The sequence below is a fragment of the Ranitomeya variabilis genome, chromosome 1 (assembly GCF_051348905.1).
Source record: "Ranitomeya variabilis isolate aRanVar5 chromosome 1, aRanVar5.hap1, whole genome shotgun sequence".
In the NCBI taxonomy this organism is placed as follows: domain Eukaryota; kingdom Metazoa; phylum Chordata; class Amphibia; order Anura; family Dendrobatidae; genus Ranitomeya; species Ranitomeya variabilis.
Window position 1 is genome coordinate 605,325,109 of NC_135232.1, and position 14,358 is coordinate 605,339,466.

A 14,358-nucleotide genomic window follows, 5' to 3' on the forward strand; every position below is an offset into this window, starting at 1 on the left:
GTAATTCGAAGATTTAGATGGAAACCCCAATGTAAGTGCTCAGGGTAGAGAGCAGGATAAGTGTGATCCCAACCGTTATGTAAAATGTTCCCAATAAAAACTTCAACTCAATCCTCAAAAAAAAAGTCCCTACTCAGGTCCCTCATCTGTTAACGGAAATATAGGAGACTTTCACATACTGGTTGTACATTTCAGAGGCTCCCAAATCCAAATGCCCCCTCCCTTCCGAGCCCCAGTGTGCATAAACCACATATAGCATACACATGCTTATTTCTGTAGTGATGACAACCCACCTAATTTATGAGTGTGTGTCTCCAAAAGCATGAGCTGGGCATAACGTAGTGTTTACTACAACGGCAGTTTGCAATGTTCACTCGGCAACATCCACTGCTTTCTGGAAAAAAACATGGAATCAAAATTGTCACTAAACATGTAGACAAATTCACAAAGGGGTATCATTTCGAAAATGGGGACACTTGAGGGAGGGATTCTGCTCCTCTAGCAGTTAGGGGCTCTGTATATGTACATGAATCTGCAAACTATTCTAGGAAAATCTACGCTTCACGAGGCAAATAGCGCTCTGTCCCTCCCGAGTCTCGCCATGTGGTTAAGTAGTACTGTACAGTCACATATTGGGTATTGCCACATTCAGTAGAAATTGTTGGACAAATTATGGTGCCATTTTTAAACACTGATTATTTTTTCTTCACTGCAAAATAGTATAAAATTCTGTGACACACCCGTGGTGTCAATATGATCACTGCACTCCTAGATTAATTTGTTGTAAGGTATAGTTTGTAAAATGAGGTCACTTATGAGGGTTTTTCCTGTGCTGGTACCCTAGGGGCTCTCCCATTGGGTCATGGCACCCGCAAACCATAACAGTGAAATCTGCACTATAACATGGCACTCCTTTCCTTCTGAGCTTCGCACTGTGCCTGACAAGTATTTCCCGATTACATGTGGGGTATTGGCACACTCAGGAAAAAATGGACTGGTTGTAAAAATGTCTCATATTAGCCCTTAGGCTACTTTCACACTAGCGTCGTGCACTGCACGTCGCTATGCGACGTTGCGGCTCACCGACGCTAGCTGTGAAAGCGCCTCACACTGGGGGCAGCGGATGCTGTTTTTCAACGCATCCGCTGCCCCATTGTCAGGTGCGGGGAGGCGGGGGCGAAGTTCTGCCGCACATGCGCGGTCGGAAATGCTGCAGACGACGCACCAAAAAACGTTACAAGCAACGGTTTTTGGTGGCGACGGTCCGACGCAACACGACGCAACCGTCGCACGATGGTTGCGACGTGTGGCAATGCGTTGCACTGCGTCGCTAATAAAAGTCTATGGAGAAAAAACGCATCCTGCAAGCACTTTTGCAGGATGCGTTTTTTCTGAAAAACGACGCCTAGCGACGTGCAATGCACGACGCTAGTGTGAAAGAGGCCTTAGAAAAATTAAAAACTTGGGGTTAAAACAACATTGTAGTAGTAAAAATGTAATTTATTCTTTCTTCACCGCTCAATGATATACAATTCTGTGAGGCACCTAGATGAATTCATTGGGGAGTGTAGTTTGTAAAATGAGTTTACATATGGGGGCTAAAATAATATAATAATAAAAACTGGGACTAAAATAACATTTTTGTGGGGAAAATGTGATTTTTTTTTATATTTCCACGGATCAACTTTATAAACTTCTGTGAAGCACCTGGGGGATCAAGGTGCTCACCACACATCTAGATAAGTTCCACTGTTTAGGCACATCAGTGGCTTTCCAAACACGACATGGTGTTCACTGATTGTTCCAGAAAATTTTGCATTTAAAAAGTCAAGTAGTGCGCCTTCCCTTCGAAGCTCTGCCATGCGCCAAAACAGTGGTTTTCCCCCACACATTGGGTATCGGCATGCTCAGGAGATATTGCACAAAACATTTCGGGGTCCATTTTTTCCTGTTACCCTTGCAAAAATAAAAAAATAAATTGTGAAAAAAATGAAATGTTCATTTTTTTCCACATTACAAAAATTCCTGTGACACACCTGAAGAATTAATGAACTTCTTGAATGTGGTTTTGAGCACCTTGATGGAAGCAGTTTTAGAATGGTGTAATGTTTGGGTATTTTCTGTCATATAGACCCCTCAAAGTCACTTGTGATTTGGTCCCTAAGAAATAGTTTTGTTAATTTTGTTGGAAAAATTAGAAATCGCTGGCCAAGTTTTAACCCTTATAACAACAAAAAAAAGTTATTTAAAAAATTGTGCTGATGTAAACATGTGAGAAATGTTATTTATTAACTATTTTGTGTGATATGACTCTCTGGTTTAAGGGTATAAGAATTCAAAGTTTGAAAATTGCAACATTTTCCTAATTTTCACCAAATTTCCGTTTTTTCACAAGTAAACGCAAGTCATATCGAAGAAATGTTACCACTATCATGAAGTACAATATGTCATGAAAAGGCAGTCTCAGAATCAGTGGGATCTGTTGAAGCGTTCCAGAGTTATTACTTCATAAATTGACAATAGTCAGAACTGTAAAAATTGACCTGGTCATTAATATGCAAACCACCTTGGGGGGTTATGAGTGAGCAAAATTGTTCGTTTTTAAGTCTCTAGTAAGGTTTACTCGTAGGTTTGACAATAAAGATACAAGTAGCTAGATTACCTTCTCATGTCGTTCTGAAGGCGTTGTTGCTATTTCAGGCTGATTACAGCCCAAAGTCATAATTTGGACTAAGTTTCAAATATTTAGTTTTTTTCAGATATGTAAGGTATCTTATTGTTTTCGTAACGAATAAACAACACTTTTGTTCAGACTAAAGGCTCCACTCGAATCATTCCATTACCCCATAACCGCAAGACACTGCATGACTACGGTGCTTCCAGTGATGTATTTGTCTATCATTCATCAGCTCCATCTAAACATTGTGCAATATTTCTTTTGGATTGGATTATGCCCCCCAGCCTGTTTGGGGTCCATTTTTCTTTATTGTGTACATTATGTAGCCCTTACATTTCGATTTACCCTGCATGTCCCTCCTGTCATACTACTAAACATGTTGGAACATTCATATCAGTAGATCTGGAGCATAGAGGACCAATTTTAAGACCATTATATTGGACTGTGACCTAAAACCTTTATATCAAAGAATTTTGTGATTGCTTCTATGGTTTTAAAATGTCTATTATGTCTACCATAGGCCCCATTTCCTATTGGTAGTATGCTAGGAACCAAGTCATGGTCTTAGATTTCCAAATCAGCTGACTATATGTGTGTCATATGGTTAGCACAATTCTTCTACAACGTAGCTTAGACATGTACTTAACGTGACACTCTGCTCTGGTACTCAAGAGTGACTACACATTTGTCACTTATAGTCACTTTATCTTGTGCACTCTGTGCCTTCTGAGGCTGGCATTCTGGTTCTCCTACATCAATAAGGCAAGAAAAGCTGAAAGTCTGAAATGTGTTTTCCTGGTGCTGTGGTGGCACATTTCAAACTTACCACTGAACTATAGGCCGCTAAGGCCGCCATCTTAATGCAGGAGGGAACGGAAAGTCCCTGCATTGGTAGATAAATGAGGACGTGAGGTAGGGTGACTATAGATGATAACTGTAAATTAATAAACATATATACATAGTCACTGATGTACGAAAACTAGCACAGACTAGTAGTGGCGGTGTTGTTTTCTGCCACCGGGGAGAATAATTTAAATCTGGTGGGCAACACGTCTACTTTTTTCTGAGCTAATTTTTCAAACAATAAGCCCAATTGTAATGTTTTTTTTGGGGGTACCGAGGCATGCAGTAAAATGCCAATTAGGAACGGTCCTTTCTGGCTGGTAAACTAGTTGAGTGGTTTATATGCAATACAGAGTTTAATTCTGAGCTTTTTAAGACGCCTTGACTTGGGTTAGATCCACGTGTTGGGATTAAGTTCTTTGGATGGCATTAGATACAGGAAGATAAGTAGGTCACTAGATGTACAGGTCACATTGGCTCGAGTTCTACTCCTCATTGATCCCTGTTGTGTTCTCATAACCTTCCAGATGCACCAATGGTCTTCTCCCAACCCAAGAAAGCTTCTCCTTCACAGTAAGTGTCTTCATGCTCATACGTCACTTCCCGTTCACTCATTTCATGCTGCCTGTCTGTTGCTTTGATCATTGCTGTATTTATTTATTTTTTTGCTTTACGTCTTTATGCTCCAATCACAGATCAACAACTGGTAGATCCTGCTCGATGGTGGTTGCAAGTCTAAAATTAACGGTGTTGTGTCCTCATGATCAAGCATCTCCTTTTCAGTCGCACAGACTATAGTGTTGACCTGTACTAGGGTCAAGGTGACTTTGAGGCCCTCAATGAAAAGGTTTATCTGGCTTAAAGGGGTGTCCCAGACTTGAACTAAATTTCTGCAGTCAATCTATGTGACTGCAAATTGGTGAATCCTCACAGTGTTCATTATGACCACTGACAGTATTTCCCTCAATTACCAGATTACGCAGACGGTCACATGCCAGCTAGATTCCCATCCACTTCTCACAGTAGAACATTGAAAGTAGCAGATGACAATCTAGATGGAACATGACACATGCTCGATTTAGAAATTGAGGGGGAATCCTAACAGTGTGTGTAATTCCCCAATCTGCAGTCACAAAAATAGCCTGCAGAAATTTAGCTTGAGCCTGAAAACCCCCCTCAATTTACGAAAGAACAATTTCAGCAGAAAAAAAAATTGTCCCATAAGTGATTAGTCGAACATTTTTTCTTACAGTATGGTGAGTTAATCCACAGCAACTATGTATACTATTTTTTTCTGATGGTTGCTATAGGTTAACTCTGATTTTGTCATCCATTTTAAAATTAAAGACTTCCAATTCTGTTCTACCTAAATTGGTACTGAAATTTATCAAAAATCCCTGGCATCCTCAACGAAGAGATTCCACTCTGAAACCATCATTATAACAGTTTTATACCTACTTTTTTACTTTATTTTTTAACTATGAACCCATTAGTCATTAGCTGTAATGTGCCTTTAGTGACATTTTCACCCTCTTCTTTCGTTTTCTGTCCGCTTTTTACATTTTTTGTTCAATTTCATTTTGGTTCTTTTATTTTTTAGAAATACTAATGGTTCTAACAGCCCCGACAGTCTCGTGAGGCTCAAGTTTCAAGTGTCACCGTACGAAAGCTTCCGCAAGTCTCTCCAATTGGGCGAGAATACTGTGAATAATCTTGGCGCAAGCCATGGGAGCAGCACAAGCGGCAAATACACCATTTACGAGAGTCATGTTGGAGAGTGTGTTCCTTTGGAGAGGATAAGCCGAGGACCCGATGGGCGTTTTGTGGTGGAAACTGACACTCAGCCAAACAGAGGGAGCATCCGAGGCTTTCCTTATGTCACGGAGACTGATCTGTATCCAGAGTTCAATGCCAGGGACTCATCTGACCTGAGCCAATGCTCACAGGCCAAAACTTATTTGCAGGTTTGTCAACTACCTGAGCGACCTCCAGAGTGCTGGAGGGATGAAGTGCAGTTGAGACCAAAAGCTACAGGTCAAGCTCGTAAGGAAGCAAGAGATTCTGGCTACCGTCAAGGGAGATACTTTGGTTGTAGCAGCAGCCCTTTGGATGAAGGAAAACCCTTTCGAATTCCAGACATCAGTCCTGTGACTTCTTCAGTGACCCTTCCATACAGTCAAGTTGAAGAGGCCCGATGTGGGGAATCTACTCAAATAGAAAGCGAATTGGAAAGAACTGTTTCTACCCTTCGAGAATCAGAGACTGACTGTTTCTCGTCATTGAGCACAGTAATTAGGGCACCTTCTTTACTATTACAGAAACCCTTGGGACTCAATGACCAAACAAATCAACTGACACATAGCTTGTCCACGCAAAGTGGGATTCTGCAATACTTGAGTTTACCTTTCTTCAAGGAGATGAGCGTGGATGGAGACTGGCCTGTAGAAGACGTGGCTCAGACCGTAACATCGGAGGAAAGCTCTTCAGAGACTGATAATAAAGACTCTTCTAATAATGCACAGTTGGATGATAGGACATTAATGGACGTTGATGGCACAAGTGGGGTTCGTAAAGAAGAATCTCCGTGTGCCCCCCACCAATTGTTGTCTCTTGATTACTTGAGCTGCAAACAAGAGCAATCTGTGCCTGTTAAGTCTTTTCTGAAACCACCAGAGCCTAATTTAGGACCGGCAAAAGCAATCTTACCTGGTAGTCTCATGTGGACTCAGCCACCAGAACATGCTGAACGTTTAAAGGTAGGGCAAAGAGCACATTGGGACCACGGAAATACCCACCTGGATAGTAGATTTGGCCATCATAATCCTTCTCATTTTGAATTTCCTTTAAAAGACCATCCACTCTCAGTGTTCACAGACTTCCATGCTTTGGAAAAGCAAAGGCCTCCAATAGACAGATCCCTTTTTTTGCACGGCTCGGAGAAGGTGATGCGGAGCAGTCTCACCAGTCAGAGCAGTGGCAGAGGGAGTGTTTCATTCCTCAGACCCCCATCTTTGGCACAGTCTGTGGGGGGCAGCTACCTCAACTCACCATTAGGTGAAACATCTAGTTGGTATAGTGGAGGAGGCTCCCAGGGCTCCAGTGCTGAGGACTATAGACACAGAAAGGACTCTTTGTTGGCCACTGTATGCAACAGGTATGTTAAGTCCTGAGTGTAGTTCTCAGTTATTTTAATGATTGTACTGGTGACCATGATAATCTGATACTCCAGTATTGTTATTTAAGACCACATTCTGCTAGAAATGTATAGAATTGCAAAAGTTGGATCATATGTTATTACAATCATAAGTGAGATTAAGTTTAATTGTGCAATCAAAGTCCGTGAAACGAAAAGTAAGGCTGGCACTCACCGTCCCATAAAAAAGTCCAATTTATTGAAGTTGCTTAAAACATCCAAGGCAGGAGAGTCCCATATGGAACTCAATGGACGATGGCCATTTCGTGCACAGCTCGCTTCTACGGATCCTGAGGGAGGAAGGAAATGACGAGGTCCATATACCTGACACAGGTGGAGGACCTCCCCCTTCCCTGACATCACCTCAGTGTGGGAGAAACGAGGCTCTTTAGCCTATTGGATAGACATACAACACACAGGTAAAAAGAGCAATCCAAGAAAGAGAAATTAAGAACAATACAATATACATTATAATAACTACAAGAACACAGACATATCGATTTTATCATTAAAACCTGTTGTACCCTGCGCCCGTGTACGCATGATCCATCTCGCTTCCCTTCTGAGTAATAGTCTATGAAGATCTTCTCCCTGGACAGGTAACACTACTCTCTCCAACCCATGCCTTTCCCTCATGTGGTTTATCAGTCTCAGGGCACCCTTAACCGATTGTATTGAATTGAAATGCTCGCAGAATCTGACAAAAAGTGGCCTAATTGTCTTGCCGATGTAAAAAAAATGTCCATTGGCAAAATATGACATACACTGTATAACAAGTTCTACAAGAAATGAAATCACGGTCCTGGTGCAATATGGCTCCTGTTTGAATGGACCGTGCAGTGAGATGAAAAGGGCAAAACGAACAATGGCTGCATTTAATGTTGCCCTTCGGTACACTAGTTCTCAACCAATTGCTCGAATCATTCTTGATGCGGTTATATACCAAAATGTCTTTTAAATTGGTTGTTCGCCTGCATGAAATTAACGGGCCTCGTGCCACAATGTCAGATAGCTCGCCTGCGTACAACTAATTTAAAAGACATTTTGGTACAGTTTTTTTTACATTGGCAAGACAATATAAAAAATGTGAGGGAAACAGTGTGTGCCAACCTTGTGAAGACATACAGAAAACGTTTGACCTGTGTCATTGCCAACAAAGGATATGTAACAAAATATGGAGATGAACTTTTGTTAATGACCAAATACTTATTTTCCACCATAATTTGCAAAATAAATCTTTCCACATCAGACAAGGTGATATTCTGGCTTTGTTTTCTCATTTTGACTCTCATAGTTGTGGTCTACCTATGGTGTCAATTACAGGCCTCTCTCATCTTTTTAAGTGGGAGAACTTGCACAATTGGTGGCTGACTAAATATTTTTTTCCCCACTGTACATATGTATGTATGTTTGTATAATGATTATATATAACAAATATTGGGCATCCCAAATTGAAGAAAGATCAGTATATATACAATTTTCTCCAAGCTAATCCTAGTAAAATGATAACAAGTGCTTGTGTTCTGTACAGGAGGAATACATCTGTGGATGAGAACTATGAGTGGGACTCAGAGTTTACCCTTGAAGTTGATCTTATGGATGCTCTCCAAGTCTATCGTAGCGGTAACAGTGGCCAAACCATCTCTGCGGGAAAGGTAGAAAGACAAAGTGAGTGAATCATTATCTATATTACTATCGATATGATCTGCAGAACATGTTATAATAGACGTGCCTTTAAGCATTGCTTAGAAAATGCATTGTTTCTGGTCATGCCAAATAAATAGATTTTTCCATTCGCTTGCTTGCAGTCTATGGAGTAACCAGCCCATGTTGACAGTATTAAGTGCTGCCAAACCGAATTAACATGATATGAGCTTCTGAACACTTGCAAGCAGGGAGTCGTGCGAGTTTTCATAAAACATTGGTCAACTAGAGAGATCACATAACCCTCCCGCTCCATACAGGGTCAAAACAGAAGGAATCTATAGTCAGAAGTCTTAGGCTCTCCCATGGTTGTTGGGATTGCCAGGATATCCTAATCGGAGGTCCTGCCAATTCCCACAAAAGGTAAATATATATTTTGGTTGTAGCTGAGGGTTTATTCTAAAGGTCACAGATCAACATGAATCTAAACGTCACTAAGCTGATTGATGACCGCATCAAAGTTCAGCTCAACTTTGATGTGGTTTGTGTTCATAAAGCTGCAGAGAAGTTCAGAAAATGACAGGTAAGCCATTTTTCTCAGCAGCACTAATCCTGTGTACACAGAATAATGTGCTCCCTTGAACGATGGTGCAAATCAAAAGATAATTTCAACCGACAAACGAACATTTTGCTCGTTCATTTTGCTCTTGCTTATCGTGAGCCAGTCAGGAATACAAAGAACTTGTAGAAAAAATTATCACTATTTGACTTTTAAAGATATTCAATTGGAAAAATGATGCGTTGCATGGAAATAAAAAAAGAAACCATGGATGTCTTTTAAAAAGACCTGTGACTTAGACAATATCTCAAAAGGGTTTTACAAGAAAAACATGAGTCTGTGTGTAATTACAGTAATCGCTCCTTGGGGATATGGAGCCTCCCTTGCCAAAGAGAAAGCGGCTTAGAAATTTTCCATCTCCTCATATTCTCGGTGACAAGCTTATTGTCCATTGAAATTATCTATATTTCTATTGCTTGATCATGGTATTATGAAATGAGACAAAATGTACAAATAGGGGCATGACTCGACAGGGCTCAGATGTTACACATAATACAGTCAACATATTCACTTGCATTGGTCTCTCAACCGGTGGATTTTACAATAAGAATGATATTACTTGTTTATGTTCCTAAAAAATACCTTCAGAATAGATTCAAAATTATCTTGCAGAAGTCCTGAAAGGGTTCTTCCTTCTTCAGCTATATGTGTCTCATCCACTAGCTAACAAGGTGGGTGACACGAGCCTTCCCTGTCTAAGCACCTGTCTCTTTGGCATTTGAACAAGATCAAACCTTCATCTATGTACAACTACATCAGACTTCTAGATTTAATATAGAATACGTAGGACCTGAAGAAGGTTACCTGTCAGATATATCTTCGTCAAGCTCCTTACATAGACTGTCTACGGAGGAAATAACTTGTGAATGTTTAAGATTACTAATTGCACATAGTACTAGTAATATGTTGGATAGACCAAACTTTTTTTTTCTCTTGTGCAGATGTAAAACTCCCTTCAGAGGTGGCTCCATGCCCGGCTGGTTCGGGACTGGTGGATGCATTGGACAGTCGATACCCCCAGGCTTTATCCAGCCCAGAAGAACGTTGTGCAGCCTTGAAGGAGGAATTTTTAGAATATCAAAGGCGCAGGCAGGCAGCACAGAAAATACACACAAGGAACAAGGACTACGAAGAATGCTTTGAACAAGCGACACTGTTATGACCCCCATTGCAGTTCCCTAAACTGGAACATTTATGAGCAAGACCAGAAGGGACACTGTTATTACATTTATCAGGGGTATTTCCATATCTCTTCTGAGTTTACCATCATGTTTACCAATACTGGCCAAAAATACATTGGGGTTATTGTCAGTTAGTACAGTGTTATGGGATACAACAATTCTACATCATCTGTGATCCCATAGCGGCCCCACATAAAACAAAATACTTACTACAGATCTGTACAAGTTTTTTATATAAAATTTTCCAAATGTCTCTCAGGGGGACTTTTTCTAGTATTTTTTTTTGTTGCCATTTGTTGCATTCTCAGACAGAGCTGAGAGGCGTGTTTTTACAGACACCTCCATACATGCATAATTATATGAATGTTAGAACTTGGTGCAAGCTTCTTTATTGGCTTTGAGGAGCTATCCCCGAGGAGACAAAAGCAGCTGAAACCTTTCATCACTTTCCTGCATAACACGGAATTGAAATCGGCCACATTTCTCCAAACCAATCTTTTTCAGCTTAACACCATCACTGCCAAAAGCCATGGTTTCTTCATTCAAAAATCTTCAAACACACTCGGGCATCTTTACTAATCCTTTCTAAAAAAAAAATATATATATATATATATATATATATTATATATATATACAGTGTAAACTTAGCCAGGGTATGCACCTAAATTTATCACAGCGGCTCATGCTGGATGATAAATTTGACGCAACTCAAGCTATTTCTCTTTACCCGTCAGCCACACTCCTTTGAGTAAGCTGTAAAAAGGGTCTTAAGCACATAATAAATAGGTCTAAGACTTGATGTGACATTTGGCACCAAAATGTGCCAAAATTTTGGTGATTTTTTTTTTTTTGCCAAATCTGAGATGCTCACATAATAGTAAATTGGCCCCCTATGGAGTCTGCCGGGGATTATTTTTGAAAAGTGGAAGTGTTGTCCATTGCAACCAATAAAATCACAGGTGTTTTACTATTTTCAAAAATAAAATCAGCGATGTAATTGGCTCCCTGGACATCTTCTCCATCACTCAATTTGCCTGATCCAATAAAGCCAGGGAGAATAGGGCGCAGAATAGATAGATAGATGCACATACTAATTTTTAATCACATCGGACAAATTATCACTGTGCCTCTGGCCATTTACACTCCCACTTGGCTGCGTAACTTGGGATATCACTATATTTTATTTCGTATTTGAGAAGTTGGTGTTAATTGCTTTGTGGATTTATGTTTCAGATAATCCCATGAAAAATGTCCTACTTGGGCATGTGCTGGAAAATCAAGGTAGTCTCCCTCACTATAAGATGACATACAAACATCTGTGTATCATGGGTCAAATTCGGGTAAGGAAACCCATGGCCAGTCCATGAATCATGATCTGTGGTCAGACCGATGAAGGCCTCCAGCACACAGTACTACTGTATGTCTTAAGAGCAGGCATTTGTAACCACTTAGTTGAGTATTAGCTTTTTTTTTTAGGCAGACAAGTTATTCCAAAAAACGTTTCTATATTACGACTCCATTAATCATTTATAAGACATGATTAATGGGGTGTCGTGCAAAGTTAAAAACAGCAGCCTTCAAAATGTATGACAACCAGGAGACATAAGGCACAGTGTGCATCACGGATTTACGATTATGATTTTCTTTTTCGTAAAATTGGGTTCTGGGTAGTGATGGGCGAGTAGCATTGTTGCTCGGGTCTCCGAGTATTTTGGAGTACTCGGAGATTTAGTTTTCGTCGCCGCAGCTTCATGATTTGCGACTTGTAGACAGGCTGAATACATGTGGGAATTCCCTAACAAACAGGCAACCCCCACATGTATTCAGGCTGTCTAGCAGCTGTAAATCATTCAACTGAGGCGACAAAACTAAATCTCCGAGCACGCCAAAATACTCGGAGACCACCCGAGCATGCTCGGGCTAACCCGAGTAACGAGTATACTCGCTCATCACTAGTTCTGGGGAATCTATAGCAGGTCAGGCTGCTTCATATACTAAAAAATGTCCCTTTGCCGCTCTAGGCTCAGGCACAGGATTAAGAACAGGTGCCTCTGCTTAATACGCAGACTAGTTTACCAGGTTCCTCTAAAGAAGTGTAATTTATATGATGATGATATCAAATGTTCATTTCAGTCCCTTCCCCTTCCAAATCTAATCAACAAATCACCAAAGGAGCAAAAGGGTCACTTATTTTATTGTTTTTATTTTATGCAAACTTGTTTAAAACTTTTTAAAGTGGGTGAATTATTAAAAAAAATCTGCAATTACAGTGTTATAGTAAGTAACATCCACCTACTATTTTACATTGAGAATTGCTTTACATGCACAGGCTGGGAATTGATACATGGACAGAAAAACCAAGAACACTTTTTTTTAGACTGTAATGTCTAAAAACCTGGAAATCATTCTATTACTGTAAGGTATTTGCTGCCACCGTTGCATCGACTCTCCTTATGTGTTTCATCATCTTTTATGTTATCTTTTCCATTGTTACTTGTGAGTACTGTCATAATTATCTTTCTTATGTTCTGTTATCATCTTTGTGGGTTTTTTCCATGTTTTTTGTTTACAGGCCTCTTTACTCAGGGCATTTTCACCACGTATTTTCACTTTTAATCGCTACCTTCCTGAGTAGCTTTTCTCTGGCGGTAGTTTTGTGGGCCTTCTACTCGTCAAGCAGTCTATTCCCTCCACAATTACCCATCGAGTGTTTTCACCAATACCCACCTATGCCAAATTAAGTCCATTAGCTGTTGTTTTCTGCTCTTCAAATCTTCATGCCAAGGTCCATTTCTTTCTAATTTTCTCCATATCAACAAACCTCTCCAAAGGAACAACTGTTTGAGAAGACCACCTTTTCCAGTGCCATTATGAACTATGCATAAAGACCATCTGAGGACCAACCCTCTAGAAGACTATTTTCCATTATGAGGATGAGGTTCTTTTCTATATTTTCAGTCCTTTTCTAGACATCTCCACTCATCTTTTCATCTCACTCTTCACAGGCAATCATTACACCGATTCTTCATTTGCTTTCTTTACCCATGTTTCCCGTTCTTCTATACAGCATCTGTTCTTTGTAACTTGCCTCAAATCCATATCTATCACACCTCCTACTTTCAAGCACTCGTCAGGCCATGTCTAGTACTCTCCTGTGACATTTTTCCCTCGTCAGTCCATGTCTAGTACTCTCCAGTGACATTTTCTCCCTCGTCAGTCCATGTCTAGTACTCTCCAGTGACATTTTCTCCCTCGTCAGTCCATGTCTAGTACTCTCCAGTGACATTTTCTCCCTCGTCAGTCCATGTCTAGTACTCTCCAGTGACATTTTCTCCCTCATCAGTCCATGTCTAGTACTCTCCAGTGACATTTTCTCGCTCGTCAGTCCATGTCTAGTACTCTCCAGTGACATTTTCTCCCTCGTCAGTCCATGTCTAGTACTCTCCAGTGACATTTTCTCCCTCGTCAGTCCATGTCTAGTACTCTCCAGTGACATTTTCTCCCTCGTCAGTCCATGTCTAGTACTGACATTTTCTCCCTCATCAGTCCATGTCTAGTACTCTCCTGTGACATTTTCCCGCTCATGAGTCCATATTTAGCACTCTCCTGTGACATTTTCTCACTCGTCAGTCCATGTCTAGTACTCTCCAGTGACATTTTCTCCCTCGTCAGTCCATGTCTAGTACTGACATTTTCTCCCTCGTCATTCCATGTCTAGTACTCTCCTGTGACATTTTGTCCCTCATCAGTCCATGTCTAGTACTCTCCTGTGACATTTTCTCACTCGTCAGTCCATATTTAATACTCTCCAGTGACATTTTCTCCTTCGTCATTCCATGTCTATTACTCTCCTCCTGTGACATTTTCTCCCTCGTCAGTCCATATCTAGTACTGTCCAGTGACATTTTCTCCTTCGTCAGTTCATGTCTAGTACTCTACAGTGACATTTTCTCCCTAGTCAGTCCATGTCTAGTACTCTCCAGTGACATTTTCTCCCTCATCAGTCCATGTCTAGTACTCTCCTGTGACATTTTCACGCTCATGAGTCCATATTTAGTACTCTCCAGTGACATTTTCTCGCTCGTCAGTCCATATTTAGTACTCGCCTGTGACATTTTCTCCCTCATCAGTCCATGTCTAGTACTCTCCTGTGACATTTTCTCCCTCATCAGTCCATGTCTAGTACTCTCCTGTGACATTT

General features: G+C 40.6%; 1 protein-coding gene across 9 annotated transcripts in view; it reads left to right on the forward strand.

Moving 5' to 3' along the window:
• IGSF9 (immunoglobulin superfamily member 9) overlaps window positions 1-10,417 on the forward strand; it is a 102,881-nt gene extending 92,464 nt beyond the window's left edge. For all 9 annotated transcript variants that reach the window (XM_077259797.1, XM_077259789.1, XM_077259738.1 and 6 more), the window contains exons 18-21: window positions 4,048-4,093; window positions 5,121-6,674; window positions 8,245-8,381; window positions 9,918-10,417. In XM_077259797.1, coding sequence (XP_077115912.1) covers window positions 4,048-4,093; window positions 5,121-6,674; window positions 8,245-8,381; window positions 9,918-10,138 — 1,958 coding nt within the window. In that variant the 3' untranslated portion in view covers window positions 10,139-10,417. The remainder of the gene's footprint in view (window positions 1-4,047; window positions 4,094-5,120; window positions 6,675-8,244; window positions 8,382-9,917) is intronic.
• Window positions 10,418-14,358: the final 3,941 nt, after the last annotated feature.